The 23,570-nt window shown below is 56.6% G+C and overlaps 7 protein-coding genes across 7 annotated transcripts, besides 2 other annotated features; 3 read left to right on the plus strand and 4 right to left on the minus strand.

Moving 5' to 3' along the window:
- Nucleotides 1–493: part of a sequence feature (possible transcribed region) that runs on past the window's edge.
- Nucleotides 494–964: 471 nt separating this feature from the next.
- Nucleotides 965–4,432, plus strand: CYME_CME108C (similar to protein phosphatase 2A regulatory subunit B; the record flags this gene model as incomplete). The annotated part of the gene is made up of 1 exon (XM_005535557.1): nucleotides 965–4,432. The coding sequence occupies one exon, from the start codon at nucleotides 965–967 to the stop codon at nucleotides 4,430–4,432; it is 3,468 nt and encodes a 1,155-aa protein (XP_005535614.1).
- A 1,236-nt stretch (nucleotides 4,433–5,668) lies between these two features.
- Nucleotides 5,669–6,979, minus strand: CYME_CME109C (probable 1-acylglycerol-3-phosphate O-acyltransferase; the record flags this gene model as incomplete). Its single annotated transcript, XM_005535558.1, has 1 exon — nucleotides 5,669–6,979. The coding sequence occupies one exon, from the start codon at nucleotides 6,977–6,979 to the stop codon at nucleotides 5,669–5,671; it is 1,311 nt and encodes a 436-aa protein (XP_005535615.1).
- Nucleotides 6,980–9,766: 2,787 nt separating this feature from the next.
- On the plus strand, nucleotides 9,767–10,546 carry CYME_CME110C (hypothetical protein; the record flags this gene model as incomplete). The annotated part of the gene is made up of 1 exon (XM_005535559.1): nucleotides 9,767–10,546. The coding sequence occupies one exon, from the start codon at nucleotides 9,767–9,769 to the stop codon at nucleotides 10,544–10,546; it is 780 nt and encodes a 259-aa protein (XP_005535616.1).
- Nucleotides 10,547–14,605: 4,059 nt separating this feature from the next.
- Nucleotides 14,606–15,400, plus strand: CYME_CME111C (polypeptide deformylase; the record flags this gene model as incomplete). The annotated part of the gene is made up of 1 exon (XM_005535560.1): nucleotides 14,606–15,400. One exon carries the CDS (start codon nucleotides 14,606–14,608, stop codon nucleotides 15,398–15,400), a length of 795 nt encoding a protein of 264 aa, XP_005535617.1.
- A 483-nt stretch (nucleotides 15,401–15,883) lies between these two features.
- CYME_CME112C (hypothetical protein) lies at nucleotides 15,884–17,590 on the minus strand (the record flags this gene model as incomplete). Its single annotated transcript, XM_005535561.1, has 1 exon — nucleotides 15,884–17,590. One exon carries the CDS (start codon nucleotides 17,588–17,590, stop codon nucleotides 15,884–15,886), a length of 1,707 nt encoding a protein of 568 aa, XP_005535618.1.
- A 2,260-nt stretch (nucleotides 17,591–19,850) lies between these two features.
- On the minus strand, nucleotides 19,851–21,203 carry CYME_CME113C (probable dolichol-phosphate mannosyltransferase; the record flags this gene model as incomplete). Its single annotated transcript, XM_005535562.1, has 1 exon — nucleotides 19,851–21,203. The coding sequence occupies one exon, from the start codon at nucleotides 21,201–21,203 to the stop codon at nucleotides 19,851–19,853; it is 1,353 nt and encodes a 450-aa protein (XP_005535619.1).
- A 135-nt stretch (nucleotides 21,204–21,338) lies between these two features.
- Nucleotides 21,339–22,633: a sequence feature (possible transcribed region).
- CYME_CME114C (hypothetical protein) lies at nucleotides 22,350–23,396 on the minus strand (the record flags this gene model as incomplete). The annotated part of the gene is made up of 1 exon (XM_005535563.1): nucleotides 22,350–23,396. One exon carries the CDS (start codon nucleotides 23,394–23,396, stop codon nucleotides 22,350–22,352), a length of 1,047 nt encoding a protein of 348 aa, XP_005535620.1.
- Nucleotides 23,397–23,570: the final 174 nt, after the last annotated feature.

Consider the following 23,570-nt stretch of genomic DNA (forward strand, 5'->3'; position numbering starts at 1 on the left):
GAACAACTCGTCAACAAACGACGTCGAGTATCCTCGCTCGTCGATTCAGCGACGCGGTTAACGGTACCCATGAGTTGCCTCGAAAGAGAACGGTCGAAAACTTGAAAATTGCCCGATTGATGCACGTTCCACGCATCGAAACGAGATGCGTGAACGCATTGACGTGCGAATCAAAGAACCACGTCGGTTACTTGACAAACCCGTGGTTGCATGCATCACGAGTCACACAGAGTCCTCTGAGGTACCATATTCCAGCACCGAAGCGTCAAACAAGTCACTCCAAAGAAACAACCAAGCATTCTAGAACAAGGTTCGAATCCGTTATCTCCTCTGCCTGCACGGCCTATGTCGATGTTGCCCATCTAAACGTGTCCGACGGTAATCGCTTGGCAAGAGCAGACCATTGCTCCACCCAAGTGAAACACAGAGATACGTACAGAGAGCCACTTTTGTGTGGCATGCATGCAGCCTATCGACACGCAGCAGCAGCAGCAGCAGCAGCAGCAGCAGCAGAGGCAGCCTTGCGCGCGCTGCACGCACGCGCGGTACCAGGCATCGAATCATCGCGAGATCGCGCTGCACGCGCACGCACCTACGTGTCCAGCAGTCGAGCGTAGAGCGCCTCGATCACGCGCATCGCGGAGGCCTCTGGATGTAGCCGCTGATCGAGATTGCGCCGCGCGCGCGGGCGGCGTCGACAACCTCATACCGGCACGCCATCGTAGAAAAGCCCCAAAAGCCACCATCGTCGTCGTCGCCGTCGTCGGTGGTATCGAGGCTGCGCGTGGGTGTATCTGGGGTCTATCCTCGTTGTTTGGGTCTATACAAACACACACACACACGGGCAAGTCGTTTGCCGTTTAACAGTTGCGGGCTCTACAGTCTGTGAAGGGAAAACGCTTGTATAACTTTTGGGTTGTGCATATGGGCGCTTTGTGTTGAATTCAACAAAGTGCTCACGTCAATGAACGAGCTTGCAGAGCAGGAAGGCGTTCAACGTTCTCGCACTGCTGCGCGGCCTATTCGACCGTTGAGTCGGGCGTGGAGTGCCGGTTCTATGGGGTTTGGCGAGCACCACCAGGCTTCATGGGTCACTCCAGAGTATGAGTCGACGACGATCGGGGTTTCTGCGCGGAAGCCGCAGCTGGAGCGCCCTATCGCGTGTGGCGGTTCCAGTAAGGTCGCCTCGGGTTCCGTGGCTGGCGAACGCGGCGCGAGCAACGCGTCGCCGCTGCCACCGCCACATGAAACCCCGGAGCCTCACTTTCCGGAACAAACGGAGCGGGTTTCGCTGGAACTGGAACCATCACCGGACAGCTTTCTGCAGGATGAGCCCGAGCTACGGAAAACAACGGGCGCAGATCGCAACGGTGCGGCACTGCGCTCGCAAAGTCTCCAACGTGCACTGGATGCGCTGGTGCAGCCATACGCGCCACCCCAGAGGGAACAGAGGCGCACGCGTGTGACGGAGACACAGCGTGCGCAGCCGGCCTCTCCGTCCATCGAAGCATGCGGGAGTACACGAATCACAAGTGAACAGAGAATAGTTGCTCAGACGGAGCGTCCATTGTGGAACGACAACACTGGAGCGCTGCGCCGTCCTGTGCAGCAGCTGCATCCACGACATGAGCTTTTTGTGCAGATGATGCGGGATCTCGGTGCCTTCGAAGGCACATCGTCCCGTGGGAATGGGGATACCTCGGGTGAGGCGGCTGCGTTAACGCTCTCGGAGATTCTGAACTTACCTCCGATTCGCACGATTGTTGACGATGAGGCACGAGCGCGGGCAATAGCGCTCAAACTTGAGTTCTGCACCGTTGTGCCGTCATTACCGGAATGGATTGCGGAAACCGAGTATAACCAGCGTGTTGAGCGGTGGCTCCATTATCGACACGCCCAGGCTCTGCAATCTCTCCGTACAATGGTAGCCATTTCAGATCAGCTTGAACCGGAATCCTCGGAAAGCGTTCAAGAGGAAAGTAAGCGCCAACCGATTGGCGGCGAGCACGGCAACTTGGGCGGAATGTACGTTGGTCTGCTGGCACACAAGAGCTCTCGAGCCGGCTCTATTGAACGGACATCGCCTCCGCGTATGCGAGCGAGCCGCTCAGCGCCGGCCCTTGGACAACTCGCCTGCGAAGATACGATGCTGGAGGGTCGCGCTGCGCTCCGCAACGTGGTTGAGCGCTTTACGCGATTAGCCACGAACAAAAATGCTTGCCGGGCAGCCGCAGAACAGCAAGGCGTAGCACCCGGCGATACGCAGCAGGGGACGGTTGCTGGACTTGAGGTGCCGCGCACGACGCAGCACAGCGGCACGGGAGTAGTCTGTTCGGCTGGTGCGTCAGCAGCACCTGCTGCAAGTAGTATTGGTGCTCTGTCTGGCTCCACGGCGCCCGATCGTAGCGTATTGCCCGAAGAATCGTCGTCACCGACGCTGTCAGCAATGCCCGCAACGACCACGACAGATGAACCAGGCGATTACAAGCAGGAACCTCTGATCAGAACGCCAGCAGACCTTATGGACCTGAAACGCGCTGTACTGGCGGACCTCTTGGACGCCGCAGAGCAAGCGCGACAGCATGGAGAATCAGCGTTCACGGGTATATGGAAGGAGCAGGAGCGGGAGCAGGCATCCGCTCCTCCAAGTCCGCGAATGCCATTCATCTTTCAGATTACGAGCAGCGGCAACGCCTTGGAACGCCCAGTACGTGATGCCGGTATGAGCGCCGCCAGCTGGAGTTGTCGCTCACAAACGAGTTCCTCCTTCTTTTGTTATCCTCTCTTGTCCAAGTGGGTGCGGTTTTTTGCAGCCAATCTCTTCAGACCGTTGCCGCTGCGAAAGCGTCTCGCTGAACCCGAGTACTTGAGTGAACGGGAAACGCCGACTCTGCACTACGTCTCGGAGCGCAGCAGCAGCAGCAGAGCGTCAGCCGCGCGACCAGGCAGCCCTGCACCCGTCGAGGGAGCAGCTGCCCGTGGATGTGTCGCCGATATCGACCACGTTGTATTCGTCGATGATGAGTTGACCAATCCGTGGAACCTACTCGACCCGGTCTGGCCGCACTTGGAACTCGTGTACTCGCTTTTCATCGAATTTTCGCTCTGCCGCATCGGCCAAGTACCCGAAGGCGTGCAACTGGGCGAAGAACTTGCCGCGAAACATTTCAACGAACGCTTCTTGCATGCACTTTTGAGCCTCTTTGTTTCGGAGGATCCGCGGGAGCGAGATGCGCTCCGGACGGTCGTGCACCGTCTCTACGCTCGGTATGCAGCACTCCGTCCGTCCATTCGCAAGGTGATGGCTGAGGTGGTCTTTGCGCGGCCTATTGCGGAAGATGATGTTTTCCGGCAAATCTCCTGGTTTCCACACTGTGCCCACATGCGTACGTCGAGTGCGTTAGCGCGCACAACTTGCCCAGCAGAGACGAGGTCACGTAGTGAGCGTTATCCCCAGCGAGCACGCTGCACGAACCTCCCCGAGAGTGCAGCACTCGCTGCCGATTGTGGTCTCCGCGTCCAGAACACTGAGGTTTTCCTCGCTGGCTCACATCCGGCTGCGATCTGGGGAGGACTCTGCTACAACGGCGTCAGTGAAGCACTCGATATTCTCGCCGCGATCGTTGCTGGGTTTTCGACCCCGCTGCGCGAAGAACATCGGTACTACTTTCGTCGAGTACTTCTGCCGATGCACAAAGCGCGTGGACTAGCGCGCTATCATCGGGAACTCACCATGTGCATTGTGTTTTACGTTTCCAAGGACGTTTCACTGGGTGTGGAAGCGATTCGGACTCTGCTGCGCCACTGGCCTCAGACGAGTGCGCGGAAGCAGCTTCTTTTCCTCACGGAGATGAACGACATTCTCACAGCTTGCGGCATTGCGTTGAGCCGCTCAGCGGATACCGCTCGACAGCGCACCGCGCATCCAGGGACGATCCAGTCAAGTCGTCGTCGAGTCGCCTTTCATGGACGGTACGCGATGATTGCGGAGCGTTCACGCCAGCAACAGCAACAGCAACAGCAACAGAGTGCGCACATCAACCTGGTTTCTCTGGTGAATCAGTTTGCAGTGCTGGTGCCTGCGATATTTTCGCGGCTTGCGGAATGTATATGCAGCTCGCAGATGGATGTGAGTGAACGTGCGATTTACATGGTTAGCAACCAGGAGTTAATCGGAGAACTAGTTGAAAAGTATCGCGCCCAGGTCTATCCGATACTGGTACCCGCGGTGTACCGAACGAGCTCCGAGCACTGGTCTCAAGAGGTGCGGCACATGGCAACCGTGCTTGCGGGGCTTCTCGAGCAGCTCGATGTGGATCGTTTTCGACAATGGGCACGAGCCGGGCACATGGAGAGCCCTTCGCAAACTTCACCTTGTCATGCGGAGCGTGAATCACAAGACTTGCACAGAATGCTCAGCTATGCCTCGTAATGGAATTTACAAGCGCTTGAGTATGAAGGCATGGACTCGCTCGCGTGTGCATGCAAGTGCTTGTTGGGGAGCATACCCCCCGACCCGAGGACCTGAGCGTTAACAGAGCTCCGTACCTCGTTCACGATAGATCGCGATCGTCTAGCGGTGCAACTGCCCGACACCTGACCCGAGCGCATGTATACCGGGCCGAATAGAGGCGCTCCATGGGTGTCCATGCGCAGCAGCGTGGCACGGAACGCTGCAGCGCGCCGACGAGCCACGTGAATACCCGTCGTCGAGATGTAGCAGCAGTGAAACGTCACTTTCTAGCGCTCGTGCTTACCGGGGGATTTATTCCATGTTTGGAAACAAGGTTTCTCCAGTGCAACGTGACTGGTACGACGTGCTACCAGCAGCGTTGCTGGTAAAGCTATTCAAATACACGAGCGCAGCATGCAGCCATGCGAGCTGCTGCTGCTGATGCTGCTGCTGCTGACGACTGCGACGACGACGCGAAATGAATGTTTGCGGAGATTGTCCGCTCGTGCCAATCCAGCTAGATGTTCATAAGATGTATGTTGTAGAGCAGATGAAAAGCAATGACAATGCGCGGTGGTCATGACTTGAATTGTTGAGCGCGCTGTATCTATGATGTCGGAAGCGATGCTATTGGGCACCAGCGCTCAGACAACCAGAGTCATGGCTGGTGGAAAGGGGATGAAAACGGGACCAGCCCCATCGCGCCAAAGCTTCCCATTCTGACTTAAACTTAATCGAGCCGGAGGGAGAAATCGAAGCGACGCATTCACGTCCGTCCTTGTACCCGTCAGCATGCGCATGCTGCTGTTGGTGCTGCTGCATTCGCAGCGACACCCGCTTTGCGACCTGCGTTGGTGGCGAGCGCACCAGTCCGCTCCCGCGCGGCCACCGCTGCGGGCTAAAGCTGTCGTCTGACATGTGCCGGTGTCTCGCGAGCTGGTCTCGTTGCGGACACTGGTTACGAGTATCAAGTCACCAGTCCGCAGAAAAGCTGCGCATGTGCTCCGGTTCGCGACCTAGCCACGCGCTCCAGCACGTACCACGGGTGCGTTTCCCGTTCGTTCAGTGAGCGCGCTGCTGCCGACCAGTGCCGCGATGCGCAAAAGCCGCATTTTTCACACCAACGGCATGCAGGCGTCCACATTGACGACTGTGCTCGACCAGGCCGCCTGCACGCACTACATCTGTCGGCGCTTGAAGCGCGCGTCGCAACCCTCAAGTGAAAATTCTATAGACCTGTACCAATAACCACCAGAGCGCAAGCTGGATCACAGTGATTTTCATCATGACTGTGAAAAGCTTTCCCCAAGTAGCCGGTTGATATCGCGCGACGCGGTCACTGAGAAAGCGCTTTTCCGCAAAGGCCTGCTCAAGAAGGCGTTCTTTTTCGGCGAAATTCCTGAAAAGCCAACGGGCAATCGACTGATCGTCGACAGGTATCTCTTCAATGGGCGTTCTACGGACATGAACGTGGACGCGAAACCGTCGCTTCTGCGCAAAACGCGTCGCTCTCAGAAACAGATCCGCAGCGGTTGGCTTCGGGTGCCACAGTGCGGGTCGACCGGCGCCGCCTGGCGCAAGGTTTTCGTAGAAAATGGTGCAATCGTACACTGCACCGAGCGCGGGGCGTAAGCCTTGCACCGCCTGACGAAAGCCCTTGACGCGTGGCACCAAGCAGAAGCGGGGCTCGACCACGGGTCCGTCTGGCGACGGCGCGTCGACGTTGTTAGCACTCGCACTAGCATCGACGTTTCCAGCGTGATCAGCGCAAAGTCGATGGTAGAAATCCTGTGCTTGTTTCAGCTTCTCTTCCGCGTTGAGACGCGTCCCCTCGGGAAAGATTGTGAACCAGAACGGAGCTCGCCGCTGCGTCAGTTGTCGATACGTGCGCCGCATCTTGGCCTCGTCGCGAGCGTAGTTCCGACTAATGAAGAGGACGCCGCCTGTCAGCTTTGCCGCCAGTCCAATAATCGGCAGATACGCCAGCGACCGTTTGCCCAGGAAGCGAAAGTCGCCCGCACGCCCGGCGTTCATGGCGAGGCAGAAGATAATGAGCGAATCGACCCAGGACCTATGATTCGCCAGCACAATACAAGACTCATCAGATCGCATGTCGTCTCCGGTTACGACGAGCTCAAGGCCGCCAACGGTTTCAGCCCAAGAGACCAGAGCTTCCACCCAGAGCCGTAGTCCGTGAGCACGGATCGCGGAACGCACCTGCCGCACAGCCTGTGCCAGCGGAAGCGACTCTATTCGGCGGGCAAGTTTCCATATCAGACCAAGAAGAGATAGTAAAAGGGGATTGTAGATGACTAGCGGCAAGAAGACGTCGTAGGCAATGAGAATGTAGCTATGCAGCCATACCAGGAACAGGAGGGAAAGCAGCCGCAGGTACCAGAGCGCGATGATGTGACGACCCCTGTCCGTGCCGAGGGCAAACTGCATTAAAATCAACAGCGCAGTAACCAGCGGTGACCCAGCAACTTGTTTAACCAGTCGCACTAGTTTTTCCCATGTTTGCGACATAGACACAGCGGACACGAACGCGTCGATACAAGTTCGTGTGTCGAAGCGCGAAAGAGCGCTGTGCGCGTACCAGAAATGGCGTGCGCACGCATCGCATCGGATGTGACATTGCGTGCGCGTTCGTGACACAGCACGCATCGCCCAGTGGATACGATGCGTGCGCCCGCATCGATAGCGCGCGTTTAGCGCATGCCGTCGCAAGCCCTGGTTGGCCTGACGGGTACCAGCGATCGGTGAAACGTATACCACGCATCACATTATATCCAGGTTGTCTCTCCAAAACTCGCATTCCGAGATACGAATGAAAGCGAACGTTCCATGGTGTGCTGATGCTGCTGCTTCTGAGTTCGTTGGTAGGACGCATTGGATCATGTATGTGACACAGGTACGCTCGTGAGGGAATGCAGTGGGATTCCATCCGTTTTGCGCTGTAACCATTGGATCGCGGGATTCACGCAAGCGTTGTGCTTCGTACGGCCCGGTGTTGCCGTCTAGATCGGCTCGTACGGTGCACAGAAGCGCTGGAGAGCGTAGCGGCGAGCAAGCATGCCACAGAGGTGATCTTCTCAAGTGCGTCGGTGGATTCGATGGTTAGGCAATGGTGCAGCGCGGGTAGCATTCGGGCCACTCTGCACTGCCGCGTACAATATTTCGCGCATCCGTCTGCGGGGCCACTCCAGAAGGCGCCCGAAGATGCAGTGATCGGGGTCGCGCAAGGTCCCCGAGTCCGTGCCGTCCCGGTGCCGGCGCTCGCTAGACTCGATTTCCGAGTCCTCGGTGGATCAGCCGAGCCTCTGATGCATGAGAACGTACTGCTCCGGAGCGAATGGCACGCAGATGCTTGTGCAGAGAAACAAGGGTTTCTTTACTGGGAACCCGGTGATGTGGTCGCGTTCGGCACCGTCTGGTCAGTTTCCATGAGTCATGCACCATCTGGGAGGCCGTCGGCGTCGCTGCTTGGCAGCTACCATCATCAAACTGAAGGCGCTGACACATGTTGCCGGTCATGAGGAAAGCGTCTGCGATAAAGCGGGATCTACCAGGGGCTCGGCACACACCGGTACAACCGTTTCCGCGACGTTCTGGACTCGAGCAGCAATGGTGCCTCGTAGACGTCAATGCACCAGACTAGCGATGCTACCCAGTCAAGGCAGATGTCTGTGAGGCACGCCCGTCGCTGGCCCACCAGAGACTGCGTGCAGCCGTTGCCGACGCCGCGCGTCGCCACTCCAAGTATAAACGTTCCAGAATAAGGGAGCAGAGATGCATGTACCTAGCATGGGTGGATGCAGTAAACGTTGCGCCTCTTCCCATTGCCATGAATATCAGTCCTTGGGCAGGTTCCTGCGACTGCTTCCTTTTCGCTCTATCCTCTCCCCGGCATGCGATACACCGAACGCTCGCTTCCCTGCCTGTACAGTGTAAGCAGTTGAAGGATGTTGATGGCAGCGTTCAGGCTCTGATTCCGCTGCTTTCGACCATGGTCGACATATCCCATGCACATGCAGAAGTTGCGATCTACAGTTCCCCTTCCATTTTCATACACGTCGTGTCCAGCCTCGGTGTGTCAGTCGCAGGGGTGATGCTTGCCTGTGGTCGGGTGTTTCTATTTGTCCAGTAGGCATCTTCCCCGAAGCACTGCGCTGGGGCGCGTGACAGCTGGTTTCATGGAGCGCTATACGTCCTTGACGGGTACAGAAGGCTCGTCTGGACGCCCTGCTCTGTTTCCATGCTCGCTGGCTGCTGCACACAACGATCACGGACTTGTTCTGGGCGATCGCCTCAGTGCGTATTTTGTCGTCTGTACAGGGGAACGCGCGCTATCTCGTTCGATAGACACTTTAAGGACCATGATGTTGTCCATGATGAAAAAGTTACCCAAAAGGAAACTCCAAGCCGGAGAGCAAAGCAAAAAACTCCGAATCATCCAGGTTCACGTCGAGCAACGCGGTGATACATGCCCCACTGGAAGCGATCGCTGCGATGACTCACGGGTTCGAGTCCGAAACGCTTTTCCATCCCGAAAGACGCAACGCAAGCCTGTGGGATCATATGCAGTGAGAGGCGCAATGTGCCTGTTCAATATCGTTCACCCGGCAGCCGTGAAGAGAGGAGAATTTTTTTTGGAACCAAGCCGATTCTTGGACGTGACAAGATCACAGACCTATGAGCATGAGCTGGAGAGCAACTCGTCGCCGGACGAGGTCAGATGTTTCGCCTTGTCAATCCAGAGGCGCGAACGGTTGCCTCCACGAAAGTTGCCCGGATACAGAAACACCGGTACCCAGAAGCGTGTTCCATTCGCGTGCGATACATCTAGGGAGACGAGAGGAATAGAGGCTAGTACGTATACATCGAAAAATACTTATATCGGTTGGTTTACGATGCCTCGTTCGAGTGCGTTGCGAATCATCCTGAATCCTCTGGTGTAACGTACTCCACAGACGAAGCGCCTAGTCCGCCGCTTTATTCCTCCGATAGAGGCTCGTAGAAAACTATGTGTGAATCCTCGCAGGCATATAGCTGTACTGCGACTTGCAAGAATTTTCCATTAAACATCTTCGGAAAATAGTCAAAAAGTAGGAACAGAGCGTGCAGTTCACTGTCCGATGTCATGCTGCTACAGAAACGGAGAGCATGCGCTTCAGGCGAACGCGTACAGTTGGCGAGAATGCCGCGCCAGCCAGTCAGCCGCAGTGCAACGTGCAACGGACTTGCTGCACTGAGCATACTGACGTCCGCGCAGGCACGGCTGCGTCGGAGCGCCGATGTAGGGCCCTGGTCTTCATGAAGCCCCTTGTTTTCCTTGTTTCGGCTGACGAGCGCTCTGGCCCGACGCGCGGCAACGGCAGCGTGGGCCAGCGGGTCGCAGCCTGGCATACAAGCGGTGTGCACAGCAGCCAGCGCCTGCTGCAAACGCGTGTTCGAAGGGTTTGCGCCCAGCGACTGGCGCCGGCACCGAACTTCGGCAAAGCTTCCCACTCTTTTTCCGGACTGAAGCAGCAAACGCAACTTTGTTTGAATCAAGAGCGCAACGCGAGCCAGCGTCCGTCGCAAGCAACAACCTGGGAGCGTGCTCTGAGGGAGCAACGGCGACGACGACGACGACGTCGACCGCCCAACGCGCTGCCCTTATCGCGAGCACTCGTCGGAACAGTATCCGACCGCGTATGGACGTGGATTGTAACGGTTTTGGACTTGTCCCGGTACTCGTTTCAACAGCTGGTGCGAGCGATGATCCGTTTCACCAAGCGCATGATCCGACGCAATATGGATCTCCATAGCGGCAGTGAGCTCGAGATCGTCGTTGAAATTCTCGGCATACAGGAGGAGCCATACATAGATCCTCTGGATGATTGGAAACTGACAAAAAGAGTCTGGTATCAGTTACCAGGTGGTCAGCGAGCGTACTTACCGAGCCTTCATGCATCCACAGCGGATGCCGAGGACGGATACCAGTATCATGAGGCGGAGCAGGTCCCCGGTGACGCCCAAGACGCGAGTACGCAGGGCCCGGATCCATCGGCGCTGGAGGATGCGCAGGTGCCGCGGCCTGCCTGCGAGTGACGCTGCCGAACAGGGTTCTACAGCGCTCTTGATTGACAGGGTACTTGTACTGAGGCAGGACGAGCGCTGCTTGTCGTTGACACGAGCTTGGGCCGCACGCAAGACCACGGGCATGATGGTACAGCATGGGTAGTCGCGTGTCTAGTTTGGAAGATGCCTATTTTATGAATTCGACGAGGATGTGCATCGCGTCGTTCGACGCATACGGCGTGGCGTTCGAGCACCACGCATCCTCGGGGCGCGCATGTGTGCCTACCCGAGTCGACCGCTCAGCGCAGCGTACGCTTACCTGGCATCGAATCCGGAGTATTGGCCGGGGCGGCTTCGAGGAGTATGCGGAGGATCCTGCTTGCTGCCTGTTAGATGGATACACGCTCTTCCTTCTCAATGCGGAACTGCGGGAAAATTCAATGTTGCTGATCCGAAACACCGACGATCTGGAGCGAATGCCTCGTCAAGGCATCTCCATCTTCTGGGCACAACGTGGGCCAGCATCGCGCCACCCGAAACCCCACATCAAGTTTCGGTTGCCTGCAGCCATACCGCTCGATGTGAATGTCGTCTAGCAGCGGATTCGGGGCCAGCGCAGGCCGCTGCTACGGCGTCCGGGCGTCTCTTTTCTGCAAGCTGTGTTACACTGCAAGTTGGCGACCCAGAAAGCCACTTTCGATTCATTTACAAAGGACGGTATGCGTGGTTTTGTATTGAACAAAAAGGTCCGAGTCCCGGTGACTTGACGCGAAACGAGGCGTATGTGTTCATGCAGATGCATCGTCCACACAGAGAGCGTCGCTCATGGATTTCGGAGACGCATCTGGCTACTGGGACAAAGCGCGATGTGGTATTGGGTGTGTGCTTCCACTGCCATGAGCTGATGCCTCGTAAGGGGCGTTCGAGCGGCGGTCTATTTTATTGGTGGACGTCAACGAAGACGAGACTGATCCACGGGTCCGGTATCGCAAACGTCTCAAGCTGCTGACGCCCTCGAATCGCTCACTGACGCCACTGAGGTTTGTCTATCGCTCCTGGAGCGCTCTTTTTAGAGATGCGCTGTAGCGAGGGTATGTCGATGGCGCTCAGGCAAAGGTCGTTTGCTGCTGCACGGGCGACGGGCATTGCGCTCTGCAGCAGCAACAGCAACAGCGACTTTCGCGGTCGCCGGTTGAGCAGACCTTGAGTTCGCTTGACGGGCGATCTTGGACAGTATCACTGGGTGCTGGGCAAACCTGCGTTTGTGCAACCATTCATATGCGTCAAGTGCATTGGACGAGCACCTATGAAAGATCTTGTCGCATGCAGGCATACCCCAGCGAGTCACTTTGAGCATACGTGATCATGTGCACTGCACTGGAATACCTGCGACGTACTCGGTTCCACACTTGTTCTTATCTGTCCAGGTGGAGCGTTCATCCGTTGGAATCGCCGACTTGTTTCTGTAATGGTTCTGCTGGCAGTGTCGCGTTCGAGCGACAGGTTGGACGCTCCACCGAGACCCCTGAATGGCGGAGAGCTTGCTGTGGCGTATTCGTTGCGTCCTGCGTGCAGCAGGCACGATGGAGGCCAGCCCGATGCCTTCACGGTACTGAGCGTCTCGTTTCCATGTGTGGATTGTATCGCAGCTGCCCTGCACTCGAGTTTAGCGTGCCTAGTTGCCACGGCTTGCTTGCGTGCTCGCTCGCGCTGCTCCAGCGATAAACAACCGACAGACTGTTTACCCTGACCCCAGAGCCTGCAATCGGTGATCAATATCGGCAGCCGTGGCATAGTATGAATCGTTCCGTGCCATATCTCCAAGTTCCGCTAGCGGTACTGCCCTTCGGGTATTCTGGTCATTTCGAATATTCCAGACCTGAAAGTTCCACTGGCCTGAGGCTATACCTGCCGTCGAAGATACTGGTTATTTCGTACCTTCTTTCGCCCTTCTGTGCATCGAGGTTGCCGTTAGCATCCGCACTAGCGCCGCTACATCGCTGCGGACACCGCACGGAGACGGAAAGGTTCGGCTATATCACTGATATGGTCGGCTCGAGCCGAGCTCGAGTTATATCGTGACGCGGGGATCCAGCAGTCGATGTATGCAGGCCTACCTTCGCGTGACGACGCGCTCAAGGAACTTGATCGTTAGAACGAAACCTGGGCACCGGTTCTTGCTTGCGCTAACGCCACTTGAATGCTTCACTGTATCGCCACGCGGACTTTTGCACGGCACCCGTCCAGTGGGCAGCTGCATGAACCGCTGTACCCGTGTGCTCATCCATTTCCCGAGACCTTTTGCCAGGATGGCAGACACGCCGTCCCTGCATCGGGAAGCACGCCTCATGTCCTCGGTGTGCGTCGACAGCACCTGTGTCCAGTACCCGAACATATCGCCTATTGCGCTAGCGAAGCAGCTCCATACTGCCTCTGCTTCGGCACTATCGGGCTATTCCGAATGCAAAGCTCAGTATCGGCGCATTATGGAACATACGATATGACCAGCGTCTTCAACGGGAAGTATGAGCATTGGAACGCGGAGAAACGATGAAGCATCAAGGGCGCTTTCCCGATCGCGTCTATCAGGCGCATTACAGTCTTTCAGCTCAACATCGGTTCAAAGTCGCTGCAGTGGACAGCAGGAGATCGAAATCAGGATGCCATGTACTGAATAGGCTGTTGAGGAATTACCTGTAGAATATATATTCTTAACTGAACAGCACAAGGAGGACTGCATTCGTCTTTCAGGTCAGACGCATCACAATACGTAGATGGTCGAGGAACACTGAAAGAAACACGTAGATGCGCTCCGCTCCAAAATCCGGTATTCTCGAAGAGTACCTGCTGTCAATCGCAGAGAGCCGGTCAGTTGAATACCTTACGGAAAGCAACAGCGACGATCGTAGCGACTACGTGGGTCAAATTTTCTCGCCAGCTTGTTCGTGTAATCCTGAAAACACTGGGATACGAGCGCAAAAGAGTCCTAGATGAGACACGGCCTTCCTCGACCGAAATCGCAACTACAACAAAAAACCCTGGAACGATGCGATGTGTACGAAGTATAGGATCGTCGGTTTGTTATTTTTGCAGTCGATGAGACTTGCTTCGGATGAAAGCGTCGGAGCGTATATGGGTACTCGCGGAGCAGGGCGCCCGTTGCGAATGGACGATTGAACTTGAGGAGACAGAGGACATTGTCTGTTCTAGCTTTAGTGGATTTATTTGGCGGCCCCAGTTAAGCTTATAGAGAACGCTCATATAACAGCACGGACACTGTTGTCGAATCATCGAAGAGTTTCCCCGAACCTCGGGCGACGTTCCCCTGCAGGACAGAGTGGCATTTCACGATGCGCTGTGCGTTCGCGCTTCTCCGGATTCTATCGGGATCGCGCCGCTTTCCATTCCTCGGTACGCTCCATAATTCAGCCTCATCGAAGGAGTATTTTCTATTGTAAAAAAAGTAATGATTGCTTTTCTGGACGAATCGCTGAAGCGTTCAGCACACAGTGACACGCAGGAACACATGTCGTTGTCCTTCTGCACGTCCTTCTTCCTCCGGGAGGGCCCTGACTCACGGTCATGCAGCTGTGCGTCCTCTGAAGAAATGAAAAATCCAAGGGATAGGTATCGTCATGAAAGTCGAGGATCCCAGAGGCCCCGTGTCGAAGAGTTTCACTGAAAAACGGAAGAAAACCGCTTCGCGCGTCTCTTCAATCTTCTCTCTGCTCGATTATCAGCGAGGTGGATGTTTTCGGGGGGTTTTCGGGGGGTTTTCCCGGCACTCGGCGACACTGGACCCACTAGAATCCCCTACATCCACGTCCATATCTATCCCTCGGATTTTGTCTTCCACCAAATGGTTGCACCTCGAACAGTCTGTTAAAAAAAGCGAAACAAGCATTTGATGACACGCATCTGGACGTGGAACACAATTCAGGTGAAAGACCAGAAACGTCGACAAGTGCGCGACGCAGCAGCAGCGGCAGCCGCATTCTTGTTGAGGTTGTCGTTCTACCGCTGCGACTGCGCTCGCGTGCTGTACAACAACTCGCTGCTGCTCATTTCGGCTTGTGTCCAGGACCAAGCATGGCATCTGGAGCGAGTGCGGAACATCTGTGTGGTTTTCTGGGGCTACCCGGGGTTGCGTTTCTCCGCAGAGGAACAGTCGTGCGTGCGGCAGAGCGGAGGCAGTTGGCGTCTCCGGGAGTCCGGCGAAGAGCACCCGCGTCGCGCAGACGAGAACGCAGCACACGGACGCTGGTTCAGGAGTTTTCGCGACGTGGTCAGGATGCCATTGACTCGCGTGTACCGGAGCTTGTGGAGGAAGTCGACCCTGGCATCGTGCCAGGCGTCAGTCTGCGCATCGTTCGTTACCCGCACCGCGTCCTCCGGGCACCGAACGAACCGGTTACCGTTTTCGACGACGCTTTGCTGAAACTCGTACGTGACATGTTCAAGGTTATGTATGCAAGCAGGGGCGTTGGACTTGCAGCTCCGCAAGTTGGTATCAACAAACGGGTGATGGTCTTTAACCCAAAAGGTGACCCCCGGGCGTGGCTGAGCGAGGTTGCGCTCGTGAACCCGCGAATCATTGAGCGAAGCGAGGCCACGGAGGAGGGTATGGAAGGCTGTCTCAGTTTCCCAGGGGTATCGGGCGATATCGAGCGCTCGCTCATGATCAAGGTGGAGGCGATGAAACCGAACGGGAAACGCTTTCAGGTCAAGTATCAGGGTTGGACGGCCCGAATTTTCCAGCACGAATACGACCATCTGGATGGCGTGCTCTTCATTGATCGGATGAAACCGGCGGTGCGGGAGCAGAACCGCGGGGCGCTCGAGAACCTCATGCGGCAAGTGCCCGAGTCGGAGCGTGCCCTCTGAACAACACACAGGCGACCAGGCACAACCCGGGGGATGCAAAGCGCATGCTCCACAACCGGTATCACTTGGAGGTAGCGGGAACCAGCGCTGCAGCACATGCTCTAGCGGCATCAAGTGGACGTCGAGCTACGCGCGTGGAATCGGTCTTGAAGCGGTGTCTTCCTGTCCATGGAAGATCCCGTGCGAGGCTTTGAGTGTATGCGCTGACGACGTTGCAGGGTTGCGCTGCTGGGGCCCTGGCACCCGCTTTCGACACCCCGGATGCCAACAGTGACGTTTTGCATCGTCGCGCTTGATCAACAAGCTCCAGAAGACAAAAGCATCACCGGACCTTCAAGGCTGCTTGCAGTCGAGCGGTGGCTGAGTGCCTGCGTGTCTGCAATGTCCCAGTCGCGTGGTGCTCGTCGGATTCCCAGAACCCAGGAACGACTCATGCTGATGAGGTAATCGACGTCACCGAGCGCACCCGTTCGCTCCGAAGCCTCAAATGCTGTGCAGTGATGACCCTGGCGTCGACTGCTCGAGTTGAACCTTCACGAGCTCCTCAAGAAGCACGGCTAGACAAATCGTCACCATGGGTGAGGATGCAGGCGCATTCGCCCTTTGTAGTGCCGCTTTTGCCAGTTTTAAAAAGCATCCCGATGGAAGGCTTGGCGCAGAGGTCTGAATCGGATTCCACGCACTGATTTGCTCAGCGGGTAACGGTGCGTTCGGCAACGAACAGCCGTGTAAAGTGAGCACGTCTGACCCTGGCAGGCCGACTGCACGGGACCATCGCGCAGCTCGTTGTATAAAGGCGGCGAGGCTGGTGCCCATGCGGACCTGTCGCTGAAACCCCAGCGGGGCCCCGTAAATCCAGGAGCCGCGAATGGACCCGTAGATACCGCAACAAGCCAGGATACAGTCTCCGTGCGACGGCAGCACGCCTAGCTTGACGAGTGTGCTTACCGATGCCCCATAGAGCGTGCGTTTGCGCGGCACCTGGGTTACAGGCCGGCACATCGGATTCGCCCGTATTGGCCTGGAGTGCAGCAGGGGCCACATGGACGCCGGCACACCCAGTCCGTCCAGCCTCAGTGCTGCGGCCACGAACGGCACTAGTTCGTCTCGGGGTACGGGCGTTCGGGCGCTTTGGTTGCAGCTGAACCAGCGAACGAGTCCATGAGCCAGAAACGCCTGCAGCGAAGGCCACGGGTATTGCGGTACTGGCGAGCATTCCGCAGCATCGCCGGCAGGCAGCGGGACGACGATGCCGCCCTCTCGAACGATACCTACCACGTCCGGGGACGTTCCATGAGCCAAGTCGCCCGAGGCGGTTTCTGGTCCGAAGCAGATCCACGTCCCTGGTCCAAGGTAACCTAGTTCCCAGAGGTATGCTGGAAACCATTCCAGCTGACGCCATGCTTCGACGCTTTGATCGATTCGTGCCCCGCCTTGTGCGCTTAGCTGATACAGGTATTCGCGGTCGCTTGCCTTGGCGGCGTCCATACCCACACCGTAAAAGTAGAATGCACCAAGAAGCGTTACCAGTGATATACCGTAGGGATCCAAGGTTTCGAGTGGAGGCTCTGGTTCGCAGGTCGCGGAGTCTGGCGGTGCAGCGCTCGTCCATAACTGTGCTTCACAAAGCGCTCGCCATTCCGCTGCAGTACAGCGGGTACAGAAGAAAGTCTTCGACACAGCGGGTCCAGGAGATGCGCTTGTGTTAGCTGCTGTCGCTGTTACCCCCTCAACGACGCACGAGGCGTCATCCCGCAGCGTCGGATAACGAGGCAGGTGTACGCGGAGACGATCACGTACCTGTCGCAGGGAGCGCGTTCCAACGTACGCTGCAACTCGCTGAACATCAACAAGGCCATCAGCTCTCCGAAACAACTCGCACGCCTCTGCCAAGCGAGTAAGTTCAACTGAACTCCAGTGTCGCCGCCGTTGTCGTCGTCGCGTGCTCCCCAAGTAGTTCGTGGTGGACGCGTCTCGCTCTGCCGGTGTCGGTGCTGGTGCGGAACGTTGCTCACGCAACCAACGAAGGTATACCTGTCGTTTGGTCCGCGTACCAACATGGGCAACGACCTCTGCCCAGTTGATGCGCTCACTGGACTCTTGTTTCGCGAGCGCTTCTCGAAACCGAGCGAGTTCCGCAACGCTCCAGCGACTCGACGCTGCTCCGAAACGAGGCGCTGCGTCTGGCATGAAGACTACGGTTGAGACTCGGTGCTCGATGTCCGATAGCCGCGTGATGAGATATCGTTCGCAACTGCAGCTTCGAAGGCGGTTTCTTGATCATACTGGCAAGCGAACGAGCGCCTGTATCGACGGCAACTCCAACCTTGCCATCAAGGCGGATGCAGCGCTCAGCGCAGCGGCTCGAGGCTCTGCTGCAGCCGCTCCGCTCCCGCTGGTATGCAGCCACCCGAAACAACGCTTACTGTTTCCGGAAAAGTTATTTGTTTTCGGATATTGAGAAACCAGTGGCAGTATTCAAGGGTTGCAGGTCCAGATGAACGCTGGTTCACAGGCACGCGACTGGACGTTCCGAGTTTGCACAGGAGGCTCGAGGCGGAACCAGCGAAGCGCCAGTGCTGTTTACAGGCCTCGTGAGCGTTCTGCTGGCGAATGCGTAGAATAAGCGAGCCAAATTCGTCTAATCGGCCTCAGGGTGTTTGGTTCGTTGAAAGGTATTCTGAAACTAGAGTCAAGTTTGCATGTTGAAAAGACGCCGCGCCCTATGCGGCGTCAAACGTGCGCATGCACCTTGCAGTGCAGGAGATTCGAAAGAATGCATAGCCCAGGCATGTGTTTATAATGTTGTGCATATGTTTTTGTATCTGAACGTATATGTGCGGCTTTGTGTCGACCGGTCTCGTGACCGGCTAGTCTAACAAGCGAGCTCAGGCAAGGACCGGTCGTTTTGGAAAACGGCAGCATTTGGAACGCGACACACATCCGTGGTAGACCAGAACGGAGCAGTGCGCTCTGTACCTGCTTTGTTGATGTTCGCATCTGAACTTGTTTTTGAGATGTACAGACCCGATACTAGAAGAGCAACCATAAGGGCATGCGGATTCATACGTCGATTCAGGATTCTCGGTCGTTATTGTTTTTCGATGTAGCGCCTTGGAAGCATTGTCGCTGCAAGGCGTGACACCACCGGAATGAAGAGGACTCGCGACGCAGTCGAACATGGGAACGCAAGAAAGCATCGATATCCGTATGCAATGCAGACGTGCAAGCATCCACGATTCTTCTTTGCTTGTGTATAGCAGGTTCAAATCACATATTCTTCACGTTCTCGATCTTTATGTTTAAAGGCAACCATCGTACGCAGCGATTCGCGCTGCTGAACTGACGAGGAGAAAAACTCGACGTTGACCGTTGGCGAATTTTTCGCAAGCTCATGCGAAAAGATCACTGAACATACCATGTCCAGTAATAATTTCGGTTTGATAGATGATTGCTCCTCCCGTCGTGGCCATCGACGAATCTGGATTCGAAACCTGCATGATACCTCTTTGGGGATCTGTGCTCAGTGGCTGACGTCGCTTCTGTTTGCACGGGACAGGCGCTTGGACTCCGGTCTGAGTTTTTTTTGTATCTCTCGCTCGCAATGGTGCAAGCGTAGCCGGGTCGGAATGCCTCGACGTGTTGTCCAGTCTGAATTCTCCTTCTGGTTCGTGTTTCATCAAGGACAAGATCGCTTTCCACAAAATATCTTATTGGATGCAACAGTACGTTCTTGCGTGTCCAGCAGACAGAACAGTCGCAGAACGAATCGCCCAGAGGAAGGCCGCGACCACAGTGTACGGCACCAGGCGTCGAAACGGAGGGGGGCATCGAGTGGAGCGCCCCTGTGTCCTTCAAGGGCGTACACCTTGCGATGAAGCAAGTTTGACGCGACACGAGGCAGCGTCTGGAGGAGGCTGGATGGTGGTGCGCCTATGGAAGCACCCGACGGCACCCAAGTGTCGCCGCTGGAGATGGTGCACTGCTGCTGCTGCTGCTGCATACAAAGAAGATCAAAATGGCGAGCGAAATGTAGATGACGACTTCGGCCTCTGCATGAACGGCATAGATAGATAAGTGCCCGAAACTTCACGTCCGAACTCGAACGCAGCTGTTGACAGCCTTCGACTATCAGGAGGGAAACTGGATGAAAGGACGGAGCAGCGTATTTACCACCGGATATAAGAAAGAGACGAGAAGGAAGCAGTCAAACAAAAATCCCGCAAAGGCCGGTACGAATGACACTGGCAGGGGACGCAAACTTTTGCATCCAAGCGCTAGCTACCAATGCCTGCCGGTTCCGCTTCATGCTAACATGAATTTCATCAGCGGTCGCGTATACTGGGCCCGATCTATCCGGGTCCGCGTTCAGGAGCCTTGCAGTGCAGGGCGCTTCTCGCGATACCGCACCAGGTGCTTCAGCGTTTCGCAGTGCGCCACCTTAAAACCGCTACGTCGTTCGAAACCCGAAACTACTCACTGCGCGCTGTTGCTGGTGTCGTTCGAGATGCTCCCTAATTCGGTACAGGGGACGTCGGCCAGCTGGCGCCGCCTCTTGCGCGTACCACGCTCGCACGGCTATCTCGGCGACAATACCAAGACCAAGAAAAATGAGTGCAGTCAGGGTCACGGAGGCAGAGAGCACAAGCAATGCTGTACGGCTAACGAGTCGACCCAAGGGGTTTCTGCTCAAGTTGGACACGCCGGCAATCATTCCCAGCAGCGGCATGATCAGGGCGTTGGGTAGGAGGGCCAGCACCACAGCGATTGCTCCCAGCACGAGGGCAATCGTCCCGAACCAGTGCATAGGCCGTGTCGCCTGCCGAGTAAGGTAATGGAGCAGCACCAGATCGCAAATGACGCGAAACGTGCGACCAAGGCCGTACTTGCTGGCACCGTAACGTCGCGGTCGATGACGAACCTCCATCTGACCGAGGCGAGCACCTTCGATTTTGGCTAAAACTGGTATAAATCGATGCATTTGGCCGAATAGTTGGATATCGCTCAGAATGTCGGCGCGGTAGGCCTTGAGTGAGCATCCTAGATCGTTCACTTCGTGGACTCCGGTTGCCGTGCGAATGAGCGCATTCGCCACCTGGCTGAGCCACGTGCGTATCGGGTCGTCGCGTCGCTGCCGACGCCATCCGCTCACGACATCGAGCGATGCTTGCTTCAGCTTTTCCAGAAGAGGAAAGATATCTTGCGGCTCCTGCTGCAAGTCACCGTCCATGGTGACAACAACTTCGCCCTGGGCTGCATCAAATCCAGCTGCCAGCGCTGCTGTCTGTCCATAGTTTCGACGGAAAAAGACCCCCACGAGGTGCGAGGGCAGCAACAACCTCTCGCCAGCTGGGGCGTTGTACTCGTCACGCAGTATGTTACGTAGCAGTGCCGTCGTGCCGTCGGTAGAGCCATCGTCGACAAGCACAACCTCAACCTGCCCACGGTACTGCTCTGGTGCGCTCTCCGTCTCCAGTGCCTCGTAGAGCGCACGCAGCAAAGCAACCAGAGCCTCAGACTCGTTGTAGAGCGGGATCACAACAGAAACGGGGTATTTGTACATACGCTGGTCTCGAAGAGGACGAAACGGTACCCGAGGAACAGACGCGGAGCCTTTGTCTTGGGATCGGAGCCAAGGTTTGCCCAGTTGTTCGCGAGCGCTAGGTGCTTCCTCGTGTCGCGCTCGTACAGACAACGATCGACTCGAAAAGCCAAGCTCCCTAGGAGAACACCGATACCTGCACGCCTGCAACCTACGCTGATCGCATGGCAGCTTGTAATAGACAATGAAACCCGGACGCATGCCTACAGGTGCAGCAGTGCTCAAGTCGCTGCCTCGAAGGACGCGTCCCTGCTACCCGGTGAGGCGCCCGACGGGCGGGCAGCGTTGGCGGCGCGCGCGAGACTCGACGATTGCCGCATTTGAGGCGTGGTGTACGTGCGTGCTGCGACGCTCGCTCGCCACGTTGACGGGTACATCCGGCAACGTCGCGAGCTTCTCCAGGAGGCTCGGTACCCAAAGGTTGGTAGCGTCAGAACCTTGTCCTAGATGGGCAGCCTGGTCTGCAGTTGGCGGACCACAGACGTATTTTGAGGGGAGCAGTGGTACCTCTCCTGGTTGCTAACAGCAAGCGAAGTTGCACGGGGTCCCGGGTGCTCTCTTTCCCCTCTTACACCACACAAACCGCATCCAGTGAGAAAGGTACGAGATGCCAATGTACTATACGTAGAGGCAAGTGCAGCAAGATGGCGGCCTGTTCGCTGGTTGTCGGCAGCAGGCATGCATTTGGAAGATTCTCGCAAGGTTCATCGGCGCTGGACGTAAACAATATGCGCACAGCGGAGCATTCGTGCATAAAGCTCAGGTGCATCCCGACGCATGCGCACAGTACACATAAACGCGTGATGGAGCTTAACCGAGACCGTGGCTCGTCTCCGGAAAGCACCTTTGCTCTCGTCCAGCGCGGATGCGAAGGTACCGATCTCTGTCTCCAAAACGCAAACCTCGCGCTCCATTGGATGTTGTTCTTTTCGGGTTGCCGACCCGTTCTGGCTGACTTGCCTCTCTTCAGTCGAAGCGGGTACGTTGCTCGTTTGCATTCAACGCTCGATGTGCACTGATGTAATGCGTGGCGGTTGCGTTGAGGTTCAGGCAACGCTGCACATCGCCGGAATCTGCCGTGACAAACGTGCATGCGAATAGACAGCATATTTCTGATTTCGAGTAGACGCTGATCGGGGTTTACGTGCGCTGCTTGCTAGGCCCGCATTTCTCCGCTTTTCGGCACTAGGGTTTTACAGAGTAAAACTGCTACGCTAGCGCGTGCAGGAGCACGCACCACACACCTCAGGTTGCGAGCTCGTCAATTGTCGAGCTCCAGCGCCCTGCATGGGCGTCCCTGTGCCGTGTGCATCGGCAAGCAATGGACCTGCGTAGCGCCCCGCGCAACTAAGCCCCGTGTTCGTCCATAGACACGTGTGCATCGATATGGAACAGCCAGCGCGTTTCCGTCGGCTGCATGCATGGCGATCGATGGATGGCGGCGGCGGCGGCACTGGCATCGCCATCTGCACGGATCCATCCAGTGCCTTTCAAAAGCACAGCATGCCACGGTACAAGTCGCTCAACAGGGGCGTCTGGGAGCGAATCCCGCAGCAACCAACGACCAGATGACGGGTCCCAGATGTACTGGGGCACACTGATCGCCAGCGGCGTCGACACCTGCCGCCTAAAAACAACGTGCTGTGCGTGCTCCTCAGCTGTGCACGCCGACAGTGTCTGTGTTTGCCACCAGGACTTTCGGATGCGATAGGCACCGCCTACGCTTCGTGCTGCTTCGAAACGCTCCCGCCACACGAACGTCTCCCTTGCAATTTCCGTTCCAGGGCCTTGTAGCGTACAGAGCAGGCGCAGGGGCACAGAATCAACATGAAATCTCGGGCAAGGAGTGGAGTCCAAGAAACTCAAACGCAGGTCCACCGCACGTAGCGGGGATCTCGCATGTTGCCCAATTCGGTTCACGTTCTGTTCGAAGGCGAGGCAGAAGAGCTCGATCATTTCCAGAAGCGGTTCATAAAAAGTTTCCATGCCGTTCACCGAAAGCCCCATTTCCAGGAATAGGTGCCGCAACGCTGCTCGTTGCTGGTCGATGTCTGCAACCGGTACGTGCTGTGCTGTTAGGACGCCGTTCGCTGGTCTGCGTCGAGTTCTCGCCGCCGCCGCCGCCGCCGTCCAGGCTTCTCGTAGGCGAGCGGCGTCAGAGCCCGGCTTCCACACGCACGCGAGACAGTTTGGTTGCTGAAGGCTTGAGGAAACCTGTGTTTTCACAGTCGTGTGTGCGATTCCGTGCAAAAGTGAGGGCAGCTCAGCTACCGACTCGTTACTAGTTGCAGCTGAGCAGTTGAACGGTGACCTATTTCTGGCCCGTTTGCGAACTATACCGTATGCTCGCCCGTGTCTTTGGTTCAAACAGCTCTGCGTTGCTAGAACAAACATAAGTCAACCTTTAACTTGCAACTGGAGTGGTTCCACAACACTGATTCAGCGCCGCTCGAGTTAACAGCTCGCGACAGTCGCTTGTCGTTGCGGCAACGTGCACTACGAACACGAGTGCTCGTCCTCACAGAGCGTCGTGAAATGGAATCGTTGCGATCCGCGCGGTACAGGCGT

Source organism: Cyanidioschyzon merolae, chromosome 5, assembly GCF_000091205.1.
Source record: "Cyanidioschyzon merolae strain 10D DNA, chromosome 5, complete genome".
NCBI classification, from domain to species: Eukaryota; Rhodophyta; class Bangiophyceae; order Cyanidiales; family Cyanidiaceae; genus Cyanidioschyzon; species Cyanidioschyzon merolae.